The following is a 21,797-nucleotide window of genomic DNA, read 5'->3' as shown; positions in this document are numbered from 1 at the left end:
TTCGGAGAGAACTCGGAGTTAAGTTTTGTTGAATTACACAAAGCGTAACAGTTATGTATATAACTTTTGTTATATAAAATTCCTAGTAAGATATTAATTTTGTGATGTAGTCATACCCCTCCCCCTCATTCAAGCCGTAATTTAGAGAGCGAAAGCGCCGAGTACATAAATCGCTAACATAAGAACCCGTTAATCTCTTCTCGCATCATTCATACGATGATGCGGTGAAGTAAACGTTCATACGATATTACAGTGAATGCTTCCAAAAACAATACTTAATCCAAATATTACTGTTAACTTACTTTCAATAGAAACATGAATTGCTCATACGAATATTCTCTATCTCTCCCGGTCAAAGTGCGCCATCTAATGGGGAAATGGGGGCATTACAGGAGGAAGGTAAAATTTAATTGATTAATATTTGGACTTTACCGAAAGAACCAAGAAGATGAATCCCTGCAGTCACGAAAGCTTTAAATCGAAAAATGTTTGGACAAGTTCGGTGGGCCGGATTAAAAAGCCCAACGGGCCGTATACGGCCCGCGGGCCGTACTTTGCCCATGTCTGGTTTATGCTCATTGACGAGATCAGCATTGTGGTTCATTTGTGGCAAATATATATTACACCGCAGGGATATATGCCAATCGTTTTGCCCGTAGTGGACACTAATGGTATTTCCCAACCCAGATGGTATCAGACAGAATGCCTATTTATTGTAATGTCATGGAAAAGTTCAGGGCTGAATTAACTAGTTTCACACCCGGCACACCTCATCCAGTATATCTGGCACAGTCGACGTTTTAATAACACCGAGCTCGAGAAGAAATCGAGTGAGGACACACAGAAAAACCCTTTCACATCCCTCATTTTATGTGGAAACGAGTACACAGCCATGACGCGCGATGGTGGAAGTGGTTACCAGAGTTTCCCTTTCACGATTTTCAGTGGCAACTCCACCGTGACTAAGCCTGGCTCCATCTTCAGCATGGGGGGAGGGGGGGGGGGCAGAAGAGCTGTCATGTGGGAGACACCATAGCAATGATTCACCGCCAAGGAGAGTGAACCTGGATGGGCAAAAGGTGGGGCATGACCCACTAGGGCCCACCCCAAGTCTTCCTGAGTACTGGCCCTGACCGCGAGACGTGCGGCGAGGGTTGCGGTCCAGCCTCAACCATCACCGTCCCTCGACTCGGATAGCCGCCATGCTACATCCCAGCGGTGGGGACGGTGCATTCGACAGCGGTGACTGCGGCAGTGGTGATGACACAAGACCGGCGTGGCGATGATCGTACGAACCCCAGCTCCATGATTCCGTGCGACTGGGTGATTTAGCCACCCCAAACCCCGCTGAGGACGGGAGGGAGGGGGACCTGATGGCACAGTCGGCGAAGGGAGCAGCCGGCCGTGCGAGCGGCGAGATGGGGGACGCAGGGAGCGTGAGGTTCGGCGTGTGCGGTGGCAATGCGGAGCCAAGCTGGGCGGCCAGCGGAGTGCCGATGTCCAGGGGCCAAGTCTCCATCATGTCCATCTCCCCATAGTGGCATTCGAGGACTATGGAGAAGGTCAGCGATCCCTGCGACAGACACGCGTTCACTCGGCTCATAGTGACCGCACCCGGTGACACAGCGCCCTGGGGCAGCGCCGTCAGTAGGGGCGGTGTGGGTTGGGTAGTTGTTGTGGGTGGAGTTGGCGGTGTGGGCGGTGTTGTTGGTGTGGTTGGTGCGGTTGATGTGCGCGGGTGTGATTAGTGTGGGTGGTGTGGATGTAGTTGGCGGCATGAGCGGTATGGACGGTGTTGTTGGTGTGATTTGTGTGGGTTTTTGTAGATGGTGTTGATGGTCCAATTGGTGTGTGCGGTGTAAATGGTGTGGGTGGTTTGATGGGTTTGGTTAGTGTGAGCAATGTGGTTGGTGTGGTGTGAGCGGTGTGGTTGGTGTGGTGTGAGCGGTGTGGTTGGTGTGAGCGGTTGTGGTTGGTGTGGTGTGAGCGGTGTGGTTGGTGTGAGCAATGTGGTTGGTGTGGTGTGAGCGGTGTGGTTGGTGTGGTGTGAGCGGTGTGGTTGGTGTGAGCAATGTGGTTGGTGTGGTGTGAGCGGTGTGATTGGTGTGGTTGGTGTGAGCGGTGTGGTTGGTGTGATTGGTGTGGTGTGAGCGGTGTGGTTGGTGTGAGCAATGTGGTTGGTGTGAGCGGTGTGGTTGGGTGGTTAGTGTGAGTGGTGTGGTTGTTTTGGTTGGAGGGAGCGGTGTGGGCGGTGTGGTCTGTGTGGTTTGTGTGAGCGGTGTGGTTGGGTGTTTAATATGAGCAGTATGGTTACTTTGGCTGGTCTGAGGGGTATGGTTGGTGTGGGCAGTGTGGTTGGTGTGAGCGGTGTGGTTGGGTGGTTAGTGTGAGTGGTGTGGTTGTTTTTGGTTGGAGGGAGCGGTGTGGGCGGTGTGGTCTGTGTGGTTTGTGTGAGCGGTTTGGGCAGTGGGTGTGCTCACCCGCAGGTGCTGCAGTCCTGTGACACGTGTGGAGAAGCACGGCTCTGCCGGGCGGTGAGGTACCGATCCCTCGCTGCCGGACACCTCCAGGCTACTCAGATTGCTTATCTTAGCATCCACTTCCAGCTCCTGCCATAAACGTCCACGTGTGCATGTGTGTGCGTGTGTGGGCGTGCGTGAGGAGCAGTAGTGTAGCAGTTAGCGTAATGCACTACGAACTTGGCGACCCGAGTCTTATTCCAGCACCAATGACTATTAACTGAGCTGGTCTTGGGCCTCCCCTAGAACGAACTCAAAATGAGTACCTGGTGCGGTGTTGTAAACATCACCACTGGGGAGACAAAGGCGGCCAGGCGTGGTGCTAGCCACCCACCCCCTTGTGTGTCATGCTGGCCTTCATAGGTGCAAACTAACATAACCTGCCCCAAGAGTCTGTTAAAGGCTACACGGGAGATCTTTGTCTGTGCGTGTGGATTTACATGTGACGAAGTCACTATTATTCTGACTCCCTGGATCCTGTCCTGATGGCGTCAGATGCAGTTTCACGTGAAGCATCTCGTATCGAATCGCTGCTAAATATGGCCGTGAGGATTGCCCTCTCACCGGTGAGTGAGCTGAAACAATCATAACCGGCGACCCGTGTCACATCAATTGTGCACCACGCAGCAACTGAATTTGGCCAGATCATTACGAGGCCCAATCCAAACATCTATTCTGGATTAGTAACCTAAGTCACTACACAGCGATGTTCCAGTAGATTTGTGTAACCAGGTGAGAGCTCAAGAGACAGGAAGAGCCTCATTTGCAAGAGTGGCCTGGGGAATTTGTCTGCTGCCAGTCTGTGTAAAGGTGGACAATCCAGTAGATCAACGATTATCCGGATGCTTCGGGGGGAAGGGGGAGCCAGATTTTCAAAAAATCCAGATATATAATCACATCATGATTTAATATAGCTTTTTTTGCACATTCTTGTCTAACATTATGCTTAGGGTGTTGTGTATATGATTTTTAGAGTTTTAAATTAGTTTCCTATTTGAAATTGGCATAAATAAACATACGAATAGACAATAATAAATATCCTCCTGTAAAAAGTTACTGCATTTACTATACCGTACTTACCACACCAATCTCGAAGACTCTGCATGGAGTAATGTATGTACTGGGCTGTTTCAAAAACCACTCATCTGACGATCGCTTGACTGATGCAGCCTTTAGATCGGTGCTCCGGTGAACGCCGAATTACATGCACTTTTCGCCGGATTGCACAAAAAAATTTCTGTTTTAATTTCTGTACCTATTTTTCATGAAACATTTATATACGTGCAGTATTTTCATTGCTTAAGTTGTATGTAGTGTATAATGTACTGTTTATATTTGACATTTAAATCAAGCATTGTTACTTTTTTTGTCACGCACATGGCGTCGATCGCCGGACTGGTACAACCTTTGGAGCGGTTTTGCCGGTTTTGCCTGATGGGCCTGGGACCGCCGGATAATGTTGGAAGCTGAATAATAAGACACCAGATAATCGATCATCAACTGTAATTCTGTCTGGTGGTGTCTGGTGAAGTGCTGTCATAGCCATGATTCACAATGGCCTACCAGGTGCTGGTCCTCAAAGCAGAATGGTCACGAGTTGTGTTTTTGATAGAGCCGCCCGCCTGTACACCGGGGCATCTCAGAGCAATTAACATCTAGTAATCTCAACACATCTCAAAGGGAATCCCCAGTGGCCATTAGGAGGCTATGATTGCTGCTGTGTGTGATCCCAACCGCGTAATTTTCAGTCTAATTTTTGAATTTGGTAAATTTGGACTGTGACCCTGGCACACAATCGCCTTCTCTTGTGAATAACATCACGGGATCCTGAACGTCCACGGTGAAGCAGACGGCGCGGAGTATTATTGCAGTTAATACACAACCGCAGTACTAGTCAGGGTGGCTGCCGGAATCAAACCGTGTAGCTCTTCAACATGCGGGGAACACGCTGCTGTGTTGCCGGGTTGCCGCGTGGCCGCTCGGCGCATGCGAGTGGCCGTCACACTACTCACGTCCGGCAGGTCGGTGACATATGCGCGGCACGAGACCACGCCGGCGCCGCGCTCCAGGACGCGTGCGTAGATCATCAGTACGTTGGAGAACTCGGCAGCAAAGCCCAGGTGCACAAGGCAGCCCGAGTCAAACTCGCGCGTGCGGTTGGGGGGTAGCTCTGAGGGCACCGTGAGGGGCATGGGAGTCAGTGACAGAGGAGAATCTCAAAGGGGGGGGGGGCAAGCGGTTTTCAAATTTAAAGCTTTTAATTGGAGCTCTACACCAATAAATAACAAACATACATTGTTGCATTCTTTCTGGTTGAAGGCTCTACCAGGTGCTGCCTGTTTAATCTCATCTATGCTGTGTTCAACCACCACCCTGCAGGTCACAGCAAGACACCCACTCATCCAACAACAACAACCACCATTCGCCACTAATTGGCGGTGACGTCACCACGGCGCTTGTGCCAGGCTAAGTGCACGTTGAGGCCACGTGAAGTGTCGAACGCCCGCTGGCAGTAGGTTACGGGGCAGATCCAGGTGCCCCGGGTCGACTGACTGAGATGACTGGCCGATCCACCACCTGTACCCCCTACTGTGCCAACTTGCTCTACTTTAGCCACCCGGTGCTCCACTCGTTGTTGTGAGCATCACTTCTCCACCCTCCGTTGTTGTTGGAGGGCGACTGCCTCCAACTGCCCAGTAGCATCCTTCACGACCCTCCTCCACAGAGGCCGATCTTGGCACCGCTGGTACCAGTCATCGGCAAGTCCACTCAGCTCCACATCCTCCTGTACTATATCACTCCATCTCTTCTCTAGCCCGTGCCGCACCCGTTTAGCCCCCTCAATCTGGCCGAACAAAAGCTGTTTAGGCATGCGGTGGCTGGGCATGCGGGCTACATGACCCAGGCAACGCAGCCTTGCCCGCCGGAGGAGCTCACCGATGGGACTTTTCCAGATCTTTCAAGGATTTGTGAGCTCCTCACACAACCCAACCTGGTTAAACCCAGGATGGATCATAGGCAGGCCAGCCTAAATGTTTCTAACCGGTGAAGATGTTCCATTAGGGGGGTCCACGTTTCGCAAGCGTAGATAAGGTAGGGCATAACTGTGGCCGAGAAGACCTGAAGCTTCATGTGGAGCGACAGACCAGCTAGCTTCCACACATTATGCAACTGATGAAAAGATAATGCCGCTCGACTGATTCGGAGTGAGACCTCTGCTGTCAAACGGAGCCGCTCATGAGCACACTGCCCAGGTATGGGAAGCTTTCCACTCTCTCCACAACTGCCCCATCACCAATTGGGAGTTGTGGGGGTGGAGTGTCCAATGGTACAAAATACCCAGGCAGGTGCTTAGTTTTGGTGGGGCTAATGATAAGGCCCCACCTCTTAGTGGCATGCTCCAGGTTCAGCAGCAGCGCCTCAACTCCTCCTCTGAGTGAGCAGAAATTACCAGATCATTGGCATACATAACATGGTTAACCAATAGGGAGCCATCCCTTGACCGCACCTGGGCATTGATCAGCCTCCCATTGCATCTGTACCAGATGGAAATTCCTCCAGTACAGCAATCAAAGTCTTCACAAACTACGTGGTCGAAATAGATGTTAAATAATGTAGGAGCCAGAGGACATCCCTGTCGCACCCCAAGGTGAACAGGGAATGGCTCCGACTCCCGGCCACGTAGTTTTACCCGGGCCTGCTCACCATCATGAAGGTCCTTAATGATTGTGAGCAGAGAGTCAGGGACTCCGAAAGCACGAAGAACAACCCAGATCCCAGGCCTACTGATGGTATCATAGGCCTTGACCAGATCAATAAAGCAGAGATGTAAGTCTTGTTACAATTCCCTACATCTGTGCAGGACCGCCCTTTCCTGAAACCACATTAGGGCTCTGCAAGCCTCTCCTCAGCGTGCCTGGAAAGGCGATGTTGAATAATTCTTGCCAGGACCTTTCCCGGAACATTGAGGAGTGAGATGCCCCTGTAGTTGTTACAGTCTGTGCGGTCCCCCTTCTTAAAGAGGGGGACCACCAGAGCATCCTTCCAATCCTGAGGAACCCGTCCAGTGGTCCAGACTGTTGTTATGATGTCATGTAGGGCAGTCTGTGCACAAACGCCACCCTCCCTCAGCATTTCGCTTGGGAGATCATCTCTGCCCGGTGCCTTTCCTGGTCTCAGACTCTGGATCGCCTTCAGGACATCCTCAACAGATGACATCTCAGCCAGCCACTCACAGAGGGTGATTTCTTCCTCCAATATTTGAGGCACCGCACTCACTCATCCAATCATTTACTCACCCACACACTCACTCGACTACTCACTCACCCACTCACTGGCACCATCACTCACTCACCAACTCACTCACCCCCTCCTTCACCGATTCACCGACTATCCCACTCACTCTCTCACTTACTCACCACACTGCAGGTCACCTCACTTCTGTTCCTTCCCTTGAACTGCTTCACTGTGGAATTCCCTTCCATTATCTCTTTCCCAAGCTCTTGTCATAACTAACCTTGCTCAAGTCAAAAAACGTGTAACACTCTTCTCTATTAAAACTGTGATGGTGCTATCTGTTGCTGGCTGCTTGACGTTGTGAGTCCCTGGGCCTGCGCTAGGCCACTGTGCTCTAAAACGCGCATGGTACCGTGCGCCTGCGCCCAGCGTTGGTAGATGGAGCGCGCAGGGAAGCCCTGGGCAGGTCTGCGGGGGTCGGTGAGGGCACGCCGCTCAGACAAGCTGCTCCGGATCTCCAGCGCCTGCCTCCCGCGTGCCAGGTTACAGCGGCCCATGTCTGCACGCATGCAGAGAAGGAGATCCCCACCTAAAGCCTGAACAAACCTTGGTGAGCGAGTGACTATGAAGCCCAACACGGCGCACGAGGGAGCGGTGTGGTCGGCACCACGCACAGGCGCATATCTATCCAGATACAGGCAGGCAATCCCCAATTTTACGACGTTACAATGCGTCCCTGGAAACCCCGTCGTAAATCAGACCCTATTCCTGGTGGTCCGCCTCTTTAAGAAGGGGGACCGCACAGACTGTAACAACTATTCCCATCGACAGTCAAAACAGTAGAAACATACTTTTTCCTTTTATCAGCAATATTTAACAGGGGTTAAGAGGTAAAAAATCTACAAAAACACTTGAGAATAACAAAAGCTCCATGCCAAGTCACATCGGAAAGCAGACCAACTCTGTTCAAATGTGTTCAGAGTCACGTCGGAAGATGCGTCGTCAATCATGTTTTTGCATCATAAATCGAACCATGATGGCATTATATAACGTCGTGAATGTGGATCGTCGTAAACCGGAGACCACCTGTACTAAGGCTGAGTCAACCTCGGGGAGGCCCAGGACCTGTTCAGATATTCGTCACCGATGTTAGTCGTGAGCGGGAATTGTTGTGGAGAAGATAAGTAACAAAATCAATAAACAGACAATTGCCAGCCTCCTTCACATAGCTCATCTATTGAGTTACATTCTACATGATGACAACAATGATTGCTTTGCGTTGTGTGTTGTAAATTATTTGGGTCTTTCAGTAAAGTCATGTAGGTAGGTTCAAATTAATACAAATAAAATAAGCAAAAAAAACTAAGACGTTTTGATCGCAACACAAGCAGTCGTCATCAGGCGGAGAGAAAAGGGGGGTAAGCCTCGAATGCAACTGTTTAGAAAGGTTTAAAAGTGGGCGTAGCCCAAGTGTAGTTTTGCATTGAACTCGGACCCATATCTACCAGAAAGGATCCTTACCTATAAACAACTGGCAATTCACCAGCATTGGTTCAAGCATGCCTGACTGCTGAGGAGACATTGAATGGCAAAACTAGTCCAGAGTTTGCTTGTGTTGAACCAATGATGCTGGAATTATGCACTGAGGGGATGTGTAGAAAAAAACGAGAATATTTTTTGCGTGGAGGGACTGAAATGGGACGTAATCAGGCACCTCATCTGCTTGTTGATTGTGTGGTAGCTGGGGCGAGGACGAGGAGAGCAGATCGAGTGCCACACGGGCACGGAGGAGGTGGATGCAGCGACTTCCAGTGTGAAAGTGGATGCATGTTCACATGCATGTATACGCGTGTGTGTGGGAAGCGGTAGTGTAGTGGTTAGTGCGCTGCGCTACGAACCCGGCGGCTGGAATTCGATTCCCGCTCATGGCCAGCACCAGTGGCGATTATATGAACCAGTCCTAGGCCTCCCCTAGGTCGACTCAGCTTCAAATGATTACCTGATGCGGTGTGTAAAAATCATTACCACTGCGGAGACAAAGGTGGTCAGGCATGGTGCTGGACACCCACCCCCTCGTGTACCATGTCAGTCTTCGCAGGTGCCCGTTAACAGAACTTGCCCCAACAGCCTGTTAAGGCTATACAGAGGATCTTGTCTTTGTTAGCATGCACTCAAAGTGCACCTGTCCTGGCACAAGTGCCGTGGTGACGTCACCGCCATTTAGTGGCGATTGGCGGCTGTTGTCATGTGTGTCCACCCTTATAGGGTCCCCTGACTTTGTGTGTCCAGGCCCTGGTGTGGGCTGATCATGAGGATCGGTGAGTGAGCAGTCAGTTCTAGAGTACCGGGGGGCACTTGCCCGTGGCACTGCACCGTACCTTCGGCGACGCTATCCAGCATCGCCGTCACCTTGCGGTCCTCCAGCAGCCGCTCCTTGAGGAAGCGCATGAAGAGGCCATTTGCCACGCCGGCCTTCTCCCCTGGACCCACGTCCAGCTCGTAGGCCTCTGCATCCTGGCAGCTAGCACATGGGAGGGAAGGTGACCACATGCAACTCTGTTAATGCCCCCAATGCCTGAAATTCCAATTCGTCAAAAATGTCCATGGTTACTTTCCCCAATGTGTGGTCGAGCTTTCGATTCTGCATGATAACTTCAGCAGTTGCACTTGCCTGTTGACTCAATGCAATAAGCACCCTGAATCCAGGCTGATAGTTCTGTAACCAGTGACGAACTTATGGGTATTATTTTTTATAATTACTTTATTTGTTAAATGGGTTGTTCGACAAACTGTATACTTGCTAGATTTGCAATGTGACGACTTAGTGTTATTTTGCCGTGCGATTTCATTGGCCCATTTGGGACTGGGTCCAAAAAACAAATTGGCCGGTGAGGAAGAATCTTTGGGGCTGCCGAATATGAGGACTTAATGCCAACTGAGATAGTAAATAAGCAATGACGTGCACACATTAGAGGTAATACTGTAAAATTATTGAATTTTACAACATCTATTCTTTTTACTCTGATCACATTTGCAATTTCCCCACACAAACCAGCCCATTGACCTACGGAATGGACTGGCTCACCGGGCATTTGCCTAGACTGCCCTTTGGCCAGTCTGGGCAAATGTAACGTAATTGTAGCGTAATTGTAACTTAATGTGACTTAATTCTACTGTGAACGGAATTTTGTCAGAGCCGACTTTCATTACAGTACATTTACTAAATGTGATATTGTTAATGTTGTACACTGTTTTTAATTGTTTACTTAATGCACTTTTTTTTATCTGAATTCTATTTGGTCTTGACTCATTGGTTGTCTTTGCTCTGATTCTATTTGCTTCATTGCTGTACTGTACTCTTTTGTCACTGTGGTGACCCAGGTCATTTTGCAAATGAGACTTATCCTTACACATAATTTGAAACTTGAACCCTTTCCTTAAGCAGGAGCATTTGCCGTCATAGATCACCCTAGGGTCACCACCTGTCTGGGTCGGACTTAGATACGAGGCTCCGATTTGGCATCTGTGTTCTGGTGGTAGCAACTGATTTGTACTGAGATCTGGCACCGGGATTGCTGTGTTGGACTCTCTTGCAGTGACTACGCAGCTCTGGTAGACCCAAGCCGACAGAGATAATTGTCCGGTTTGCTCTGTGGTTGGGAAGGGGCCAACTCTAGTTCCTACGTTTCACGACACTCCCCTCAATGTGTTCCCCTCCGTAAGTAGCCCCCTCCCGTGTTCCTCCCCTGCCATGACTGCACTCCTGTAACTGGCTTTCGCACCTATGACTGCCCTCCCCTCCCGTGACGGTTCTCATGTGACTGCTCTCCTATGACTGCATGCACTCCCCTCCCATGACCACTCTCACGTCTGCCCTCCCCTCCCGTGACTGCTCTGTATCTGCCCTCCCCTGCCGTGACTGCTCTCCCATCACTGCACGTACTCCCCTCCCGTGACCATTCTCACGTGGCGTATCCAAACACGATGTTGGCCGTCACCTCCAGTGTCTCCACGGGTGGCACCGTGCACTCATGCACGTTGCTGCACCCCACACACACAGGGCACCGCACACCAAACGAAACACACCACACCACACCGCACAGTGTTTAGTGCACTGTGCTAGAAACCAGGCGACCCAGGTGCAATTCCTTGTCATGCCCAAATTTAGTTACAAATATCTGAAATGGTCTCCCCTATGTCAACTCAGCCTTAAATGAATACCTGATGGCAAAGTGTAAACATCGGCACTCTGAAGACAAAGGCGGCTAGGCGTGGTGCTGGCGACCCTCCTCATTTGCACGCTGGCATTAACAGCTGCTTGCTAACAGCACTTGCCCCAACAAGTCTGTTGCTTTGTATATTGTGTGTATGGGTGTATATGGGATTTATGGGTGAAACATAAAACACTAAACAATGACCCAGAAACACGATTCCCGTCGGGTCACAAATCACCGCACCGGACAAATGAGATGGCACCACTGCGGCGCACGTACCGCTTGCGGCACATGTCGAGCAGCAGCACGTTGAGGCCGGTGCGCCGGGCCTGCATGCCCCGCAGGATGGTGGTAGCGCTGAGCGCGTGCTCGCTTAGGTAGGGCCTCGGCGCATCCACGGGGACCAGATAGCTCTGCCCATAGTTCTCAAAGCCGTGACCCGCGAAGTAGAGCAGACCTGTCAGCATGGAGACGCGAATTATCATTCTGCGTAAAGTATATATGTTGAACTTCTTTCGCATGGTACGTAGCCAACTTTGCAAATCGAAGATGCGAAGGAAGGACAACAAACTAAAAAGAAAAGAAATTAGTTTTCAATCTAGATTTGAAAGTGCATCGCTCCAGTGGCTTCTTAATATCAGAGAGAAGAGCATTCCAGACAGCTGCAGAAGCGCATTTGAAAGCGCATGATGCAGTGCCCATCTTTGTTTGATGGTTAGCCAAAAGCCTCTGCGAGAATGACCGGAGTTAGCATGATGGTTTATGTTCCTTGATGAAATCAGCAAGATTTTGTGGTTCATTTGTGGCAAGCACATTGTGTGTAATGAGTGCGACCTTATAAGTGCCATGTAGTTCTGCGTTAAACTCAGGCCCGTATCTTAAACAAAGGGTCCATGCCTATCCTATATGTCAGTTCACCAGCATTGGTTCAAGCACACCTTACTCTGCTAATGAGAAACTAAGTTTGAAGTTAATTTGTGTAACCAGGTGAGACCTCAAGAGACCAGGATGAGTCACATTTACACGAGTGACCTGGGTCACCGCAATGACAAAAGAAAAACAAAAACAGTACAGCAATGAAGCAAGTAGAAATCAGAGCAAAATCAATTGTATCCCATGACATTGCACAAACACAAATCTATGTTTAATAATAAATTCCCTGTAGCATGAGTCGGCATGAGAAGATTGTGCTTTGACTGATCACAGCATAAGTACAATGTGAATTTACAGAAATATGAACGAGATACAGGGTGACTATTGTACTCATGTGTGAACAGATGAGGGAATACGAGCCAAATGCAAATCCTTAGTGATTGTCAAAATCTGTCCAGAGTTTGCTTGTGTAAAGGAAGAGGCATCGTCTGCTTATTCATCGTGTTACTTATATTCTCCACAGCGACACGAGTGATGGCTTCGTGTTGTGTGTTGCATAACACATGTTGCAGGGTGTCACTGTCCTGGGTGCCAGCATTAGAAATGCAGGGTGTCACTGTGCCTGGTGCACTGTGTCACTGTGCTGGGTGGAGCTGTGCCGTGTGTCAGAGTTGGTGCTGACGGGTGCTGCTGCAGGGTGCTGCCGCAGGGCGCACACACCGTACACGCCCTCGTCCAGCAGCTCAAGGAATCGCGCCACGGCCAGCCGCATGTGTTGGAGGTCGAGGTCAATGAGGGTCACGACCCGGAAGTCGAGCACGCGGAGCAACGACGTGAGGTCACGGGCGTCGACCAGGGGGGCGCGGAGGGCGGTGTGGTTTCGGTAACTCAAGTTGCCGATCACCAGCGCCACCTTCTCCGTTGCTGTGATGACAAAAGAAATGCGCACGCAATGAGCCGCTGCTGCTGCAGGCCTAGTAGAGATGGCATTGTAGTGGCATTCAAATGTACGCCGCGCAACCAGGTGGGCAGCACTGAAGAGACCTGGATTAGTTTCATGTGCAAAACAAATAAAATAAAATACAGCAATGATGCAAATGGGAAATCGGAGCAAAAATAACTATTGGACAAACATAAATCAGCGTTCATAATCAACATTTTTGGGTTAGATCGCGATCTAACCCAAAAAGTTGATTATGAATAATATTGGTTGCAAAAGCCTACGTGTTAAACATAAATCAGTGTTACATAATAAATTCTCTGCAGCGCAAGTTGGATCCGGCAGATTGTGTTTAGACCAATTACAGCACAATTACAATTAACTTAAAGAAGCATTAAACAGACGTAGGGTGTCTACGGTATTGTGCTAATTTGTACACAAACAAGGACATAAGAGTCAAATACAGTGCCTATAGCAGTAACGTGGAAGTCTTCACAGCTGGAGGTAGGATTTATTATTGATTTCCTAGTTAGACCACGTGACGATCTGGCCAGATGTGGTCGTATGGACCAGCCGCCACCTGATGCAGCCAAATACAATTGTCAGAGAACAGAGAATCGTTCTTTAGCTCACGGGTGAGTGAACTGACACAAAAGTGAGTGGTGCACATTAAGCAGTTTGCAGATGTGACAACTATATCTGTTTGGCTGTGCCGGGTGATGGAGGGTTTACACGATAACATTTGGCCAGATTACGTGGCCTAGTACAAAAAATCTGTTTGAATATAAACACAATCCAACATGCACTGCATCTTACAATGACACGAACTAAACCTTACCATAAAACGTGGTCTGGAAGGAACTTGACTCCGCATCTGAAAGTATAGGAACCATTAATTAACCAATGCTGGTACTGCCAAATATTATAGGCAACGGTCTTCTCTGTTAGTTATGGGTCATAGTTCAACCCAAAATTAAACAATACAAAGAACAGAATAATTACTAGGATCATTGTAGGGAATATAACAAAATAAGTAAGCAGACAATACGTCTCCTGTTCACCATGCAAAGGATCAAGCAAGCCCAACTGCTATTGAGACACCAAATGTCAAAACCCGTCCAGCATTGGTGTTGGTGTTGAACCAATGCTGCTGAAATGATGCAACTATGGAAGGCCGCGTGACTGATAGGATGTGTACAAAATACTTAAAATGTTTACGTGGAGAGACAAACAAGGGAAGCAGGCGAATTGTCTGCCTCCGCAACCACGCTATCGCAAATGGAGGTCGCGGATATGGTGGTAGGCTGCGCATTACTGAAGGAGCCTCATGCTGCAGACTGTGCGACACTGGGGCTATGTTGCGCAAAGCTGCTCTGACAGTGGGGTGCAACCTGGCGGATTGTACCGAGGGGTAAGAAGGGCGACTGTGAGGGGCTCTGGGGACCCCAGGCCTGCGTGGCCCCCGTGGCCTCCGAGTGCTCCACAGGACCAGGTCTTTTCTCTGCATGCGCACACACAAAGACAAACGTCATGTTAGCTAGCACCTATTTAGGTTGACACTAAGTTGACACGAGGAGGAGGTTGGTCAGCTTCATGCCTGGCCACCTTTGTCTCCCTCGTGCTTATGTTTTCACACAGCACCGGGTACTCATTTCGGACCGAGTCCGACGAAGGGGAGGCCCAGGCCGGAGTTCAGATGTTTTGCACTGGTGTTGGCAGTGAGTGGGAACTGAACTTGGGTCGCCGGGTTCGTAGTGCTGCGCTCTAACCGTGGCAATGACCTGGCGTCGTTTGGTCGCCCAGCACCCTCAGCCTGATCCAGTCGGTGAAGCCGTAGCTGACTTCGTTGTGAACGCGGCATGTGTAGTGACCGGCGTCACGCGGCAACACGGACGCCAGCAGCAGCTCAGGGCCCACGGCGTCCGGGATCTGACGAGGCAAAGGGGTCGGCAACAGTGAAGTTCATATATGGGAAGGGGGAGGCATTGTCTGCGTATTCATTGTGTTACTTATATTATCCACAACGACGCTCATGATTATCTTGTGTTGTGGCAGTTCACCAGCGTTGGCTCAAGCAAGTCTGACTCTGCTGATGAGACACTGAATGTCAAAACCGGTGCAGAGTTGAACCAACGCGGCTGACATGAAGCACTCCCAGAAGGGAGGTCGTGTGGCTGATGGTACGTGTACTAAACACTGTACTTGTATTTTGTGGAGGGGCAGCTATGGTAAGGAGGGGGCGTCTTGTTTGCTCGCCCGTGTTGTGATTTCTGCGTGTCGGTGCGCACGTTGGCGTTCATCCGTGGCGTACCGCAAACACCTTGGCAATGCAATCATGCGCAGTGCGGTGGACACACGTGGTGCCAACGTGGGACTCGCCTCGTGTTTGCCGTGGAACCAGGTGAACCGTGGTGGAGGGTTGCCACGTGCAAGGCACCCCAGAGTGACGGACTCTCCCCGCCAGGCCTGCTGTGACTCCGAGCACCACTCCACAAACACCGGTTCTATCGGTACGCAGCCACGCACGGCACGCAAGCTTCACTCGTCTATCCCTCCACCTGTCACAATGTCATCTCGTCCACAGTGTTCAACCACGAGCACTGCAGGTCACAGCAATACACTCCCTCAAACGCTGACTCGCTCGCTCTCCCACCCACTCACTCACCCACTCATTCACTCACCCACCTACACACTCACCCACTCATTCACTCACCCACGGACACACTCACCCACTCATTCACTCACCCACCTACACACTCATCCACTCATTCACTCACCCACCTACACACTCACCCACCTACACACTCACCCACCTACACACTCACCCACCTACACACTCACCCACTCATTCACTCACCCACCTACACTCACCCACCTACACACTCACCCACCTACACACTCACCCACCCACCTACACACTCACCCACTCATTCACTCACCCACCTACACACTCACAAACCTACACACTCACCCACTCATTCACTCACCCACCTACACACTCACCCACCTACACACTCACCCACCTACACACTCACCCACCTACACACTCACCCACCTACACACTCACCCACCTACACACTCACCCACCTACACACTCACCCACCTACACACTCACCCACCTACACACTCACCCACCTACACACTCACCCACCTACACACTCACCCACCTACACACTCACCCACCTACACACTCGCCCACCTACACACTCGCCCACCTACACACTCACCCACTCATTCACTCACCCACCTACACACTCATCCACTCATTCACTCACCCACCTACACACTCACCCACCTACACACTCACCCACCTACACACTCACCCACCTACACACTCACCCACTCATTCACTCACCCACCTACACACTCACCCACCTACACACTCACCCACCTACACACTCACCCACCCACCTACACACTCACCCACTCATTCACTCACCCACCTACACACTCACAAACCTACACACTCACCCACTCATTCACTCACCCACCTACACACTCACCCACCTACACACTCACCCACCTACACACTAGCCCACCTACACACTCGCCCACCTACACACTCACCCACTCATTCACTCACCCACCTACACACTCATCCACTCATTCACTCACCCACCTACACACTCACCCACCTACACACTCACCCACTCATTCACTCACCCACCTACACACTCACCCACCTACACACTCACCCACCTACACACTCACCCACCCACCTACACACTCACCCACTCATTCACTCACCCACCTACACACTCACCAACCTACACACTCACCCACTCATTCACTCACCCACCTACACACTCACCCACCTACACACTCACCCACCTACACACTCACCCACCTACACACTCACCCACCTACACACTCACCCACCTACACACTCACCCACCTACAAACTCACCCACCTACACACTCACCCACCTACACACTCACCCACCTACACACTCACCCACCTACACACTCACCCACCTACACACTCACCCACCTACACACTCACCCACCTACACACTCACCCACCTACACACTCGCCCACCTACACACTAGCCCACCTACACACTCGCCCACCTACACACTCACCCACTCATTCACTCACCCACCTACACACTCACCCACCTACACACTCACCCACCTACACACTCACCCACCTACACACTCACCCACCTACACACTCACCACCTACACACTCATCCCACCTACACACTCACCCACCTACACACTCACCCACCTACACACTCACCCACCTACACACTCACCCACCTACACACTCACCCACCTACACACTCACCCACCTACACACTCACCCACCTACACACTCACCCACCCACCTACACACTCACCCACCCACCTACACACTCACCCACCTACACACTCACCCACCTACACACTCACCCACATACACACTCACCCACCTACACACTCACCCACCTACACAATCACCCACCTACACACTCACCCACCTACACACTCACCCACCAACACACTCACCCACCTACACACTCACCCACCTACACACTCACCCACCTACACACTCACCCACCTACACACTCACCCACCTACACACTCATCCACCTACACACTCACCCACCTACACACTGACCCACCTACACACTCACCCACCTACACACTCACCCACCTACACACTCACCCACCCACCTACACACTCACCCACCTACACACTCACCCTACACACTCACCCCCTACACACTCACCCACCTACACACTCACCCACATACACACTCACCCACCTACACACTCACCCACCTACACACTCACCCACATACACACTCACCCACCTACACACTCACCCACCTACACACTCACCCACCTACACACTCACCCACCTACACACTCACCCACCTACACACTCACCCACCTACACACTCACCCACCTACACACTCACCCACCTACACACTCACCCACCTACACACTCACCCACCTACACACTCACCCACTCATTCACTCACCCACCTACACACTCACCCACCTACACACTCACCCACCTACACACTCACCCACCTACACACTCACCCACCTACACACTCACCCACTCATTCACTCACCCACCTACACACTCACCCACCTACACACTCACCCACTAATTCACTCACCCACCTACACACTCACCCACTCATTCACTCACCCACCTACACACTCACCCACCTACACACTCACCCACTCATTCACTCACCCACCTACACACTCACCCAACCTGACACACTCACCCACCTCATTAACTCACCCACCTACACACTCACCCACCTACACACTCACCCACTCATTAACTCACCCACCTACACACTCACCCACCTACACACTCACCCACCTACACACTCCACCACCCTACACACTCACCCACCTACACACTCACGCACCTACACACTCACCCACCTACACACTCACCCACCTAACACACTCACTCACCTACACACTCACCCACCTAACACACTCACCCACCTACACACTACCCCACCTACACACTCGCCCACCTACACACTCACCCACTCATTCACTCACCCCTACCACACTACCCACCTACCACCACCCACCTACACACTCACACCACCTACACACTCACCCACCTACACACTCACCCCTCACCCACCTACACACTCACCCACCTACACACTCAACCCACCTATCCACTCACCCACCTACACACTCACCCACATACACACTCACTCACCACCTACACACTCACCCACCTACACACTCACCACCTCACACTCACCCACCTACACACTCACCCACCTACCACACCTCACCCACCTACACACTCACCCAACCTACACACTCACCCACATACACACTCACCCACCTACACACTCACCCCACCTACACACTCACCCACCTACACACTCACCCACCTACACACTCACCCACCTACACACTCACCCACCTACACACTCACCCACCTACACACTCACCCACTCATTCACTCACCCACCTACACACTCACCCACCTACACACTCACCCACCTACACACTCACCCACCTACCACACTCACCACACTCATTCACGTCACCCACCTACACACTCACCACCTACACACTCACCCACTAATTCACTCACCCACCTACACACTCACCCCACCTACACACCTCACCCACCTACACACTCACCCACTCATTCACTCACCCACCTACACACTCACCCACCTACACACTCACCCACCTACACACTCACCCATCTACACACTCACCCACCTACACACTCACCCACCTACACACTCACCCACCTACACACTCACCCACTCATTAACTCACCCACCTACACACTCACCCACCTACACACTCACCCACCTACACACTCACCCACCTACACACTCACCCACCTACACACTCACCCACCTACACACTCACCCACCTACACACTCACCCACCTACACACTCACCCACCTACACACTCACCCACCTACACACTCACCCACCTACACACCACCCACCTACACACCCACCCACCTACACACTCACCCACCTACACACTCACCCACCTACACACTCACCCACCTACACACTCACCCACCTACACACTCACCCACCTACACACTCACCCACTCATTCACTCACCCACCTACACACTCACCCACTCATTCACTCACCCACTCATTCACTCACCCACTCATTCACTCACCCACCTACACCTCACCACCTACCACAACTCACCCACCTACACACTCACCCACCTACACACTCACCCACCTACACACTCACCCACAGCTCACACTACACACTCACCCACCTACACACTCACCCACCTACACACTCACCCACTACACACTCACCACTACACACTCACCCACCTACACACTCACCCACCTACACACTCACCCACCTACCACTCACCCACTCATTCACTCACCCACCTACACACTCACCCACCTACACACTCACCCACCTACACACTCACCCACCTACACACTCACCCACTCATTCACTCACCCACCTACACACTCACCCACCTACACACTCACCCACTCATTCACTCACCCACCTACACATTCACCCACCTACACACTCACCCACCTACACACTCACCCACCTACACACTCACCCACCTACACACTCACCCACCTACACACTCACCCACCTACACACTCACCCACCTACCACACTCACCCACCTACACACTCACCCACTCATTCACTCACCCCCTCATTCACTCACCCACTCATTCACTCACCACCTACACACTCACCCACCTACACACTCACCCACCTACCCCTCACCCACCTACACACTCACCCACCTACACACTCACCCACCTACACAGTCACCCACCTACACAATCACCCACCTACACACTCACCACCTACACACTCACCCACCTACACACGCACCCACCTACACACTCACCCACCTACACACTCACCCACTCATTCAATCACCCACCTACACACTCACCCACCTACACACTCACCCACTCATTCACTCACCCACCTACACACTCACCCACCTACACACTCACCCACTCATTCACTCATCCACCTACACACTCACCCACTCATTCACTCACCCACCTACACACTCACCCACCTACACACTCACCCACCTACACACTCACCCACTCATTCACTCACCCACCTACACACTCACCACCTACACACTCACCCACCCTACACACTCACCCCACTACACACTCACCCCCTACACACTCACCCACCTACACACTCACCCACCTACACACTCACCCACCTACACACTCACCCACCTACACACTCACCCACCTACACACTCACCCACCTACACACTCACCCACCTACACACTCACCCACCTACACACTCATCACCTACACACTACCCACCTACACACTCACCCACCTACACACTCACCCACCTACACACTCACCCACTCATTCACTCACCCACCTACACACTCACCCACTCATTCACTCACCCACCTACACACTCACCCACCCACACACTCACCCACCCACACACTCACCCACCCACACACTCACCCACCCACACACTCACCCACCCACACACTCACCCACCACACACCCACCCACACACTCACCCACCCACACACTCACCCACCTACACACTCACCCACTCAACCATTCTGTATTGTAGACCACCAAACTTCCTCCCTCACACTGCTCCCACTTGTAAATCAAGCAGCCATGCCAGAAGGTCCCCTGTGCCAGAAGGTCAACAACAACAACTGTGGCACGGACTCACCCTGCCCGAGGGCCCTGGCCGCGTCGTCGTGTCCCATGGCCCCCAGGGCCCGTGCCAGATCGGACACCCGCACCCCGCGGGCCCCCAGAGCCGACAGGAGGCGCGCCGAGGGGCCCGGCTCGCCGATCTCCAGTTCGTCCTCCCTGCGCAGACGCCGACACTCGACTCAGAGGAGCTCAACGTCGATACATCAAACCATGGTGGCGATGCCAGCAGGGGGGGCATACACACGTCACCACGGAGGGGACCCCGAGGCGCAGGGCTGCCTACCGGAGGCTGTGAGCGCGGGCGAGGCCTCGCCAGCCCCGGCCCCCGTTCGCGTCGAGGAGCGCGCAGAGCCGCGCAGCGACTCCCGGGGAGAGGCCGTCCAGCCCGGCCGCGTCACTCAGCTCCATGGGACACCCTCACGGGCGGGAAGGGCAGCGAGGGGCAGCCAGGGGCAGCTAGAGACACGAAGAGTGGGAGGGGGGGAAGCGAGGGGGTCGACAGGAGTCGTTTCCGCGTTGCGGCTTCTCACCGCGGCCTCAGAGCGCGGCCTCGTGGCAACAGCGCGCCACTACCCACTGCGCCAACATTGCTCCTGTATTAACAGTGGAACTAACACTACCCACTGCGCCAACATTGCTCCTGTATTAACAGTGGAACTAACACTACCCACAGCGCCAACATTGCTCCTGTATTAACAGTGGAACTAACACTACCCACAGCGCCAACATTGCTCCTGTATTAACAGTGGAACTAACACTACCCACTGCGCCAACATTGCTACTGTATTAACAGTGGAACTAACACTACCCACTGCGCCAACATTGCTCCTGTACTAACAC

General features: G+C 52.0%; 1 protein-coding gene across 2 annotated transcripts; it reads right to left on the bottom strand.

Moving 5' to 3' along the window:
• Window positions 1-993: 993 nt before the first annotated feature.
• Window positions 994-21,444, bottom strand: LOC133343648 (mucosa-associated lymphoid tissue lymphoma translocation protein 1 homolog). 2 transcript variants are annotated; one of them, XM_061553357.1, is made up of 14 exons: window positions 21,241-21,444; window positions 20,971-21,113; window positions 15,162-15,286; window positions 14,552-14,711; window positions 14,188-14,283; window positions 13,621-13,656; window positions 12,563-12,766; window positions 11,249-11,426; window positions 10,722-10,796; window positions 9,134-9,276; window positions 7,168-7,314; window positions 4,532-4,689; window positions 2,481-2,609; window positions 994-1,573 (listed from the first exon to the last, which is right to left on the bottom strand). In XM_061553357.1, the coding sequence occupies exons 1-14, from the start codon at window positions 21,363-21,365 to the stop codon at window positions 1,175-1,177; spliced, it is 2,118 nt and encodes a 705-aa protein (XP_061409341.1). In that variant the 5' UTR covers window positions 21,366-21,444; the 3' UTR covers window positions 994-1,174. The 2 variants fall into 2 exon arrangements, with proteins under 2 accessions (XP_061409341.1, XP_061409342.1); XM_061553358.1 differs by having other exon boundaries at window positions 14,564-14,711; window positions 21,241-21,443.
• Between the last annotated feature and the right edge of the window lie 353 nt (window positions 21,445-21,797).

The sequence above is a fragment of the Lethenteron reissneri genome, chromosome 18, assembly GCF_015708825.2.
Source record: "Lethenteron reissneri isolate LAM-NWPU_2019-01 chromosome 18, ASM1570882v1, whole genome shotgun sequence".
NCBI classification, from domain to species: Eukaryota; Metazoa; Chordata; class Hyperoartia; order Petromyzontiformes; family Petromyzontidae; genus Lethenteron; species Lethenteron reissneri.
This window is presented reverse-complemented; position numbering and strand designations above follow the sequence as displayed.

What these genes read in the sequence shown, in the direction of transcription:
- LOC133343648 (XM_061553357.1), bottom strand. Translation starts at nt 21,365, where the DNA reads ATGGAGCTGAGTGACGCGGCCGGGCTGGACGGCCTCTCCCCGGGAGTC. An exon ending in GGCCAGGGCCCTCGGGCAGG is followed by an intron (nt 15,287 to 20,970) that starts GTGAGTCCGTGC and finishes GCGTACCGATAG; the next exon opens with AACCGGTGTTTGTGGAGTGG. An exon ending in ATCGTGTTTGGATACGCCAC is followed by an intron (nt 9,277 to 10,721) that starts GTGAGAATGGTC and finishes CCCATGTGCTAG; the next exon opens with CTGCCAGGATGCAGAGGCCT.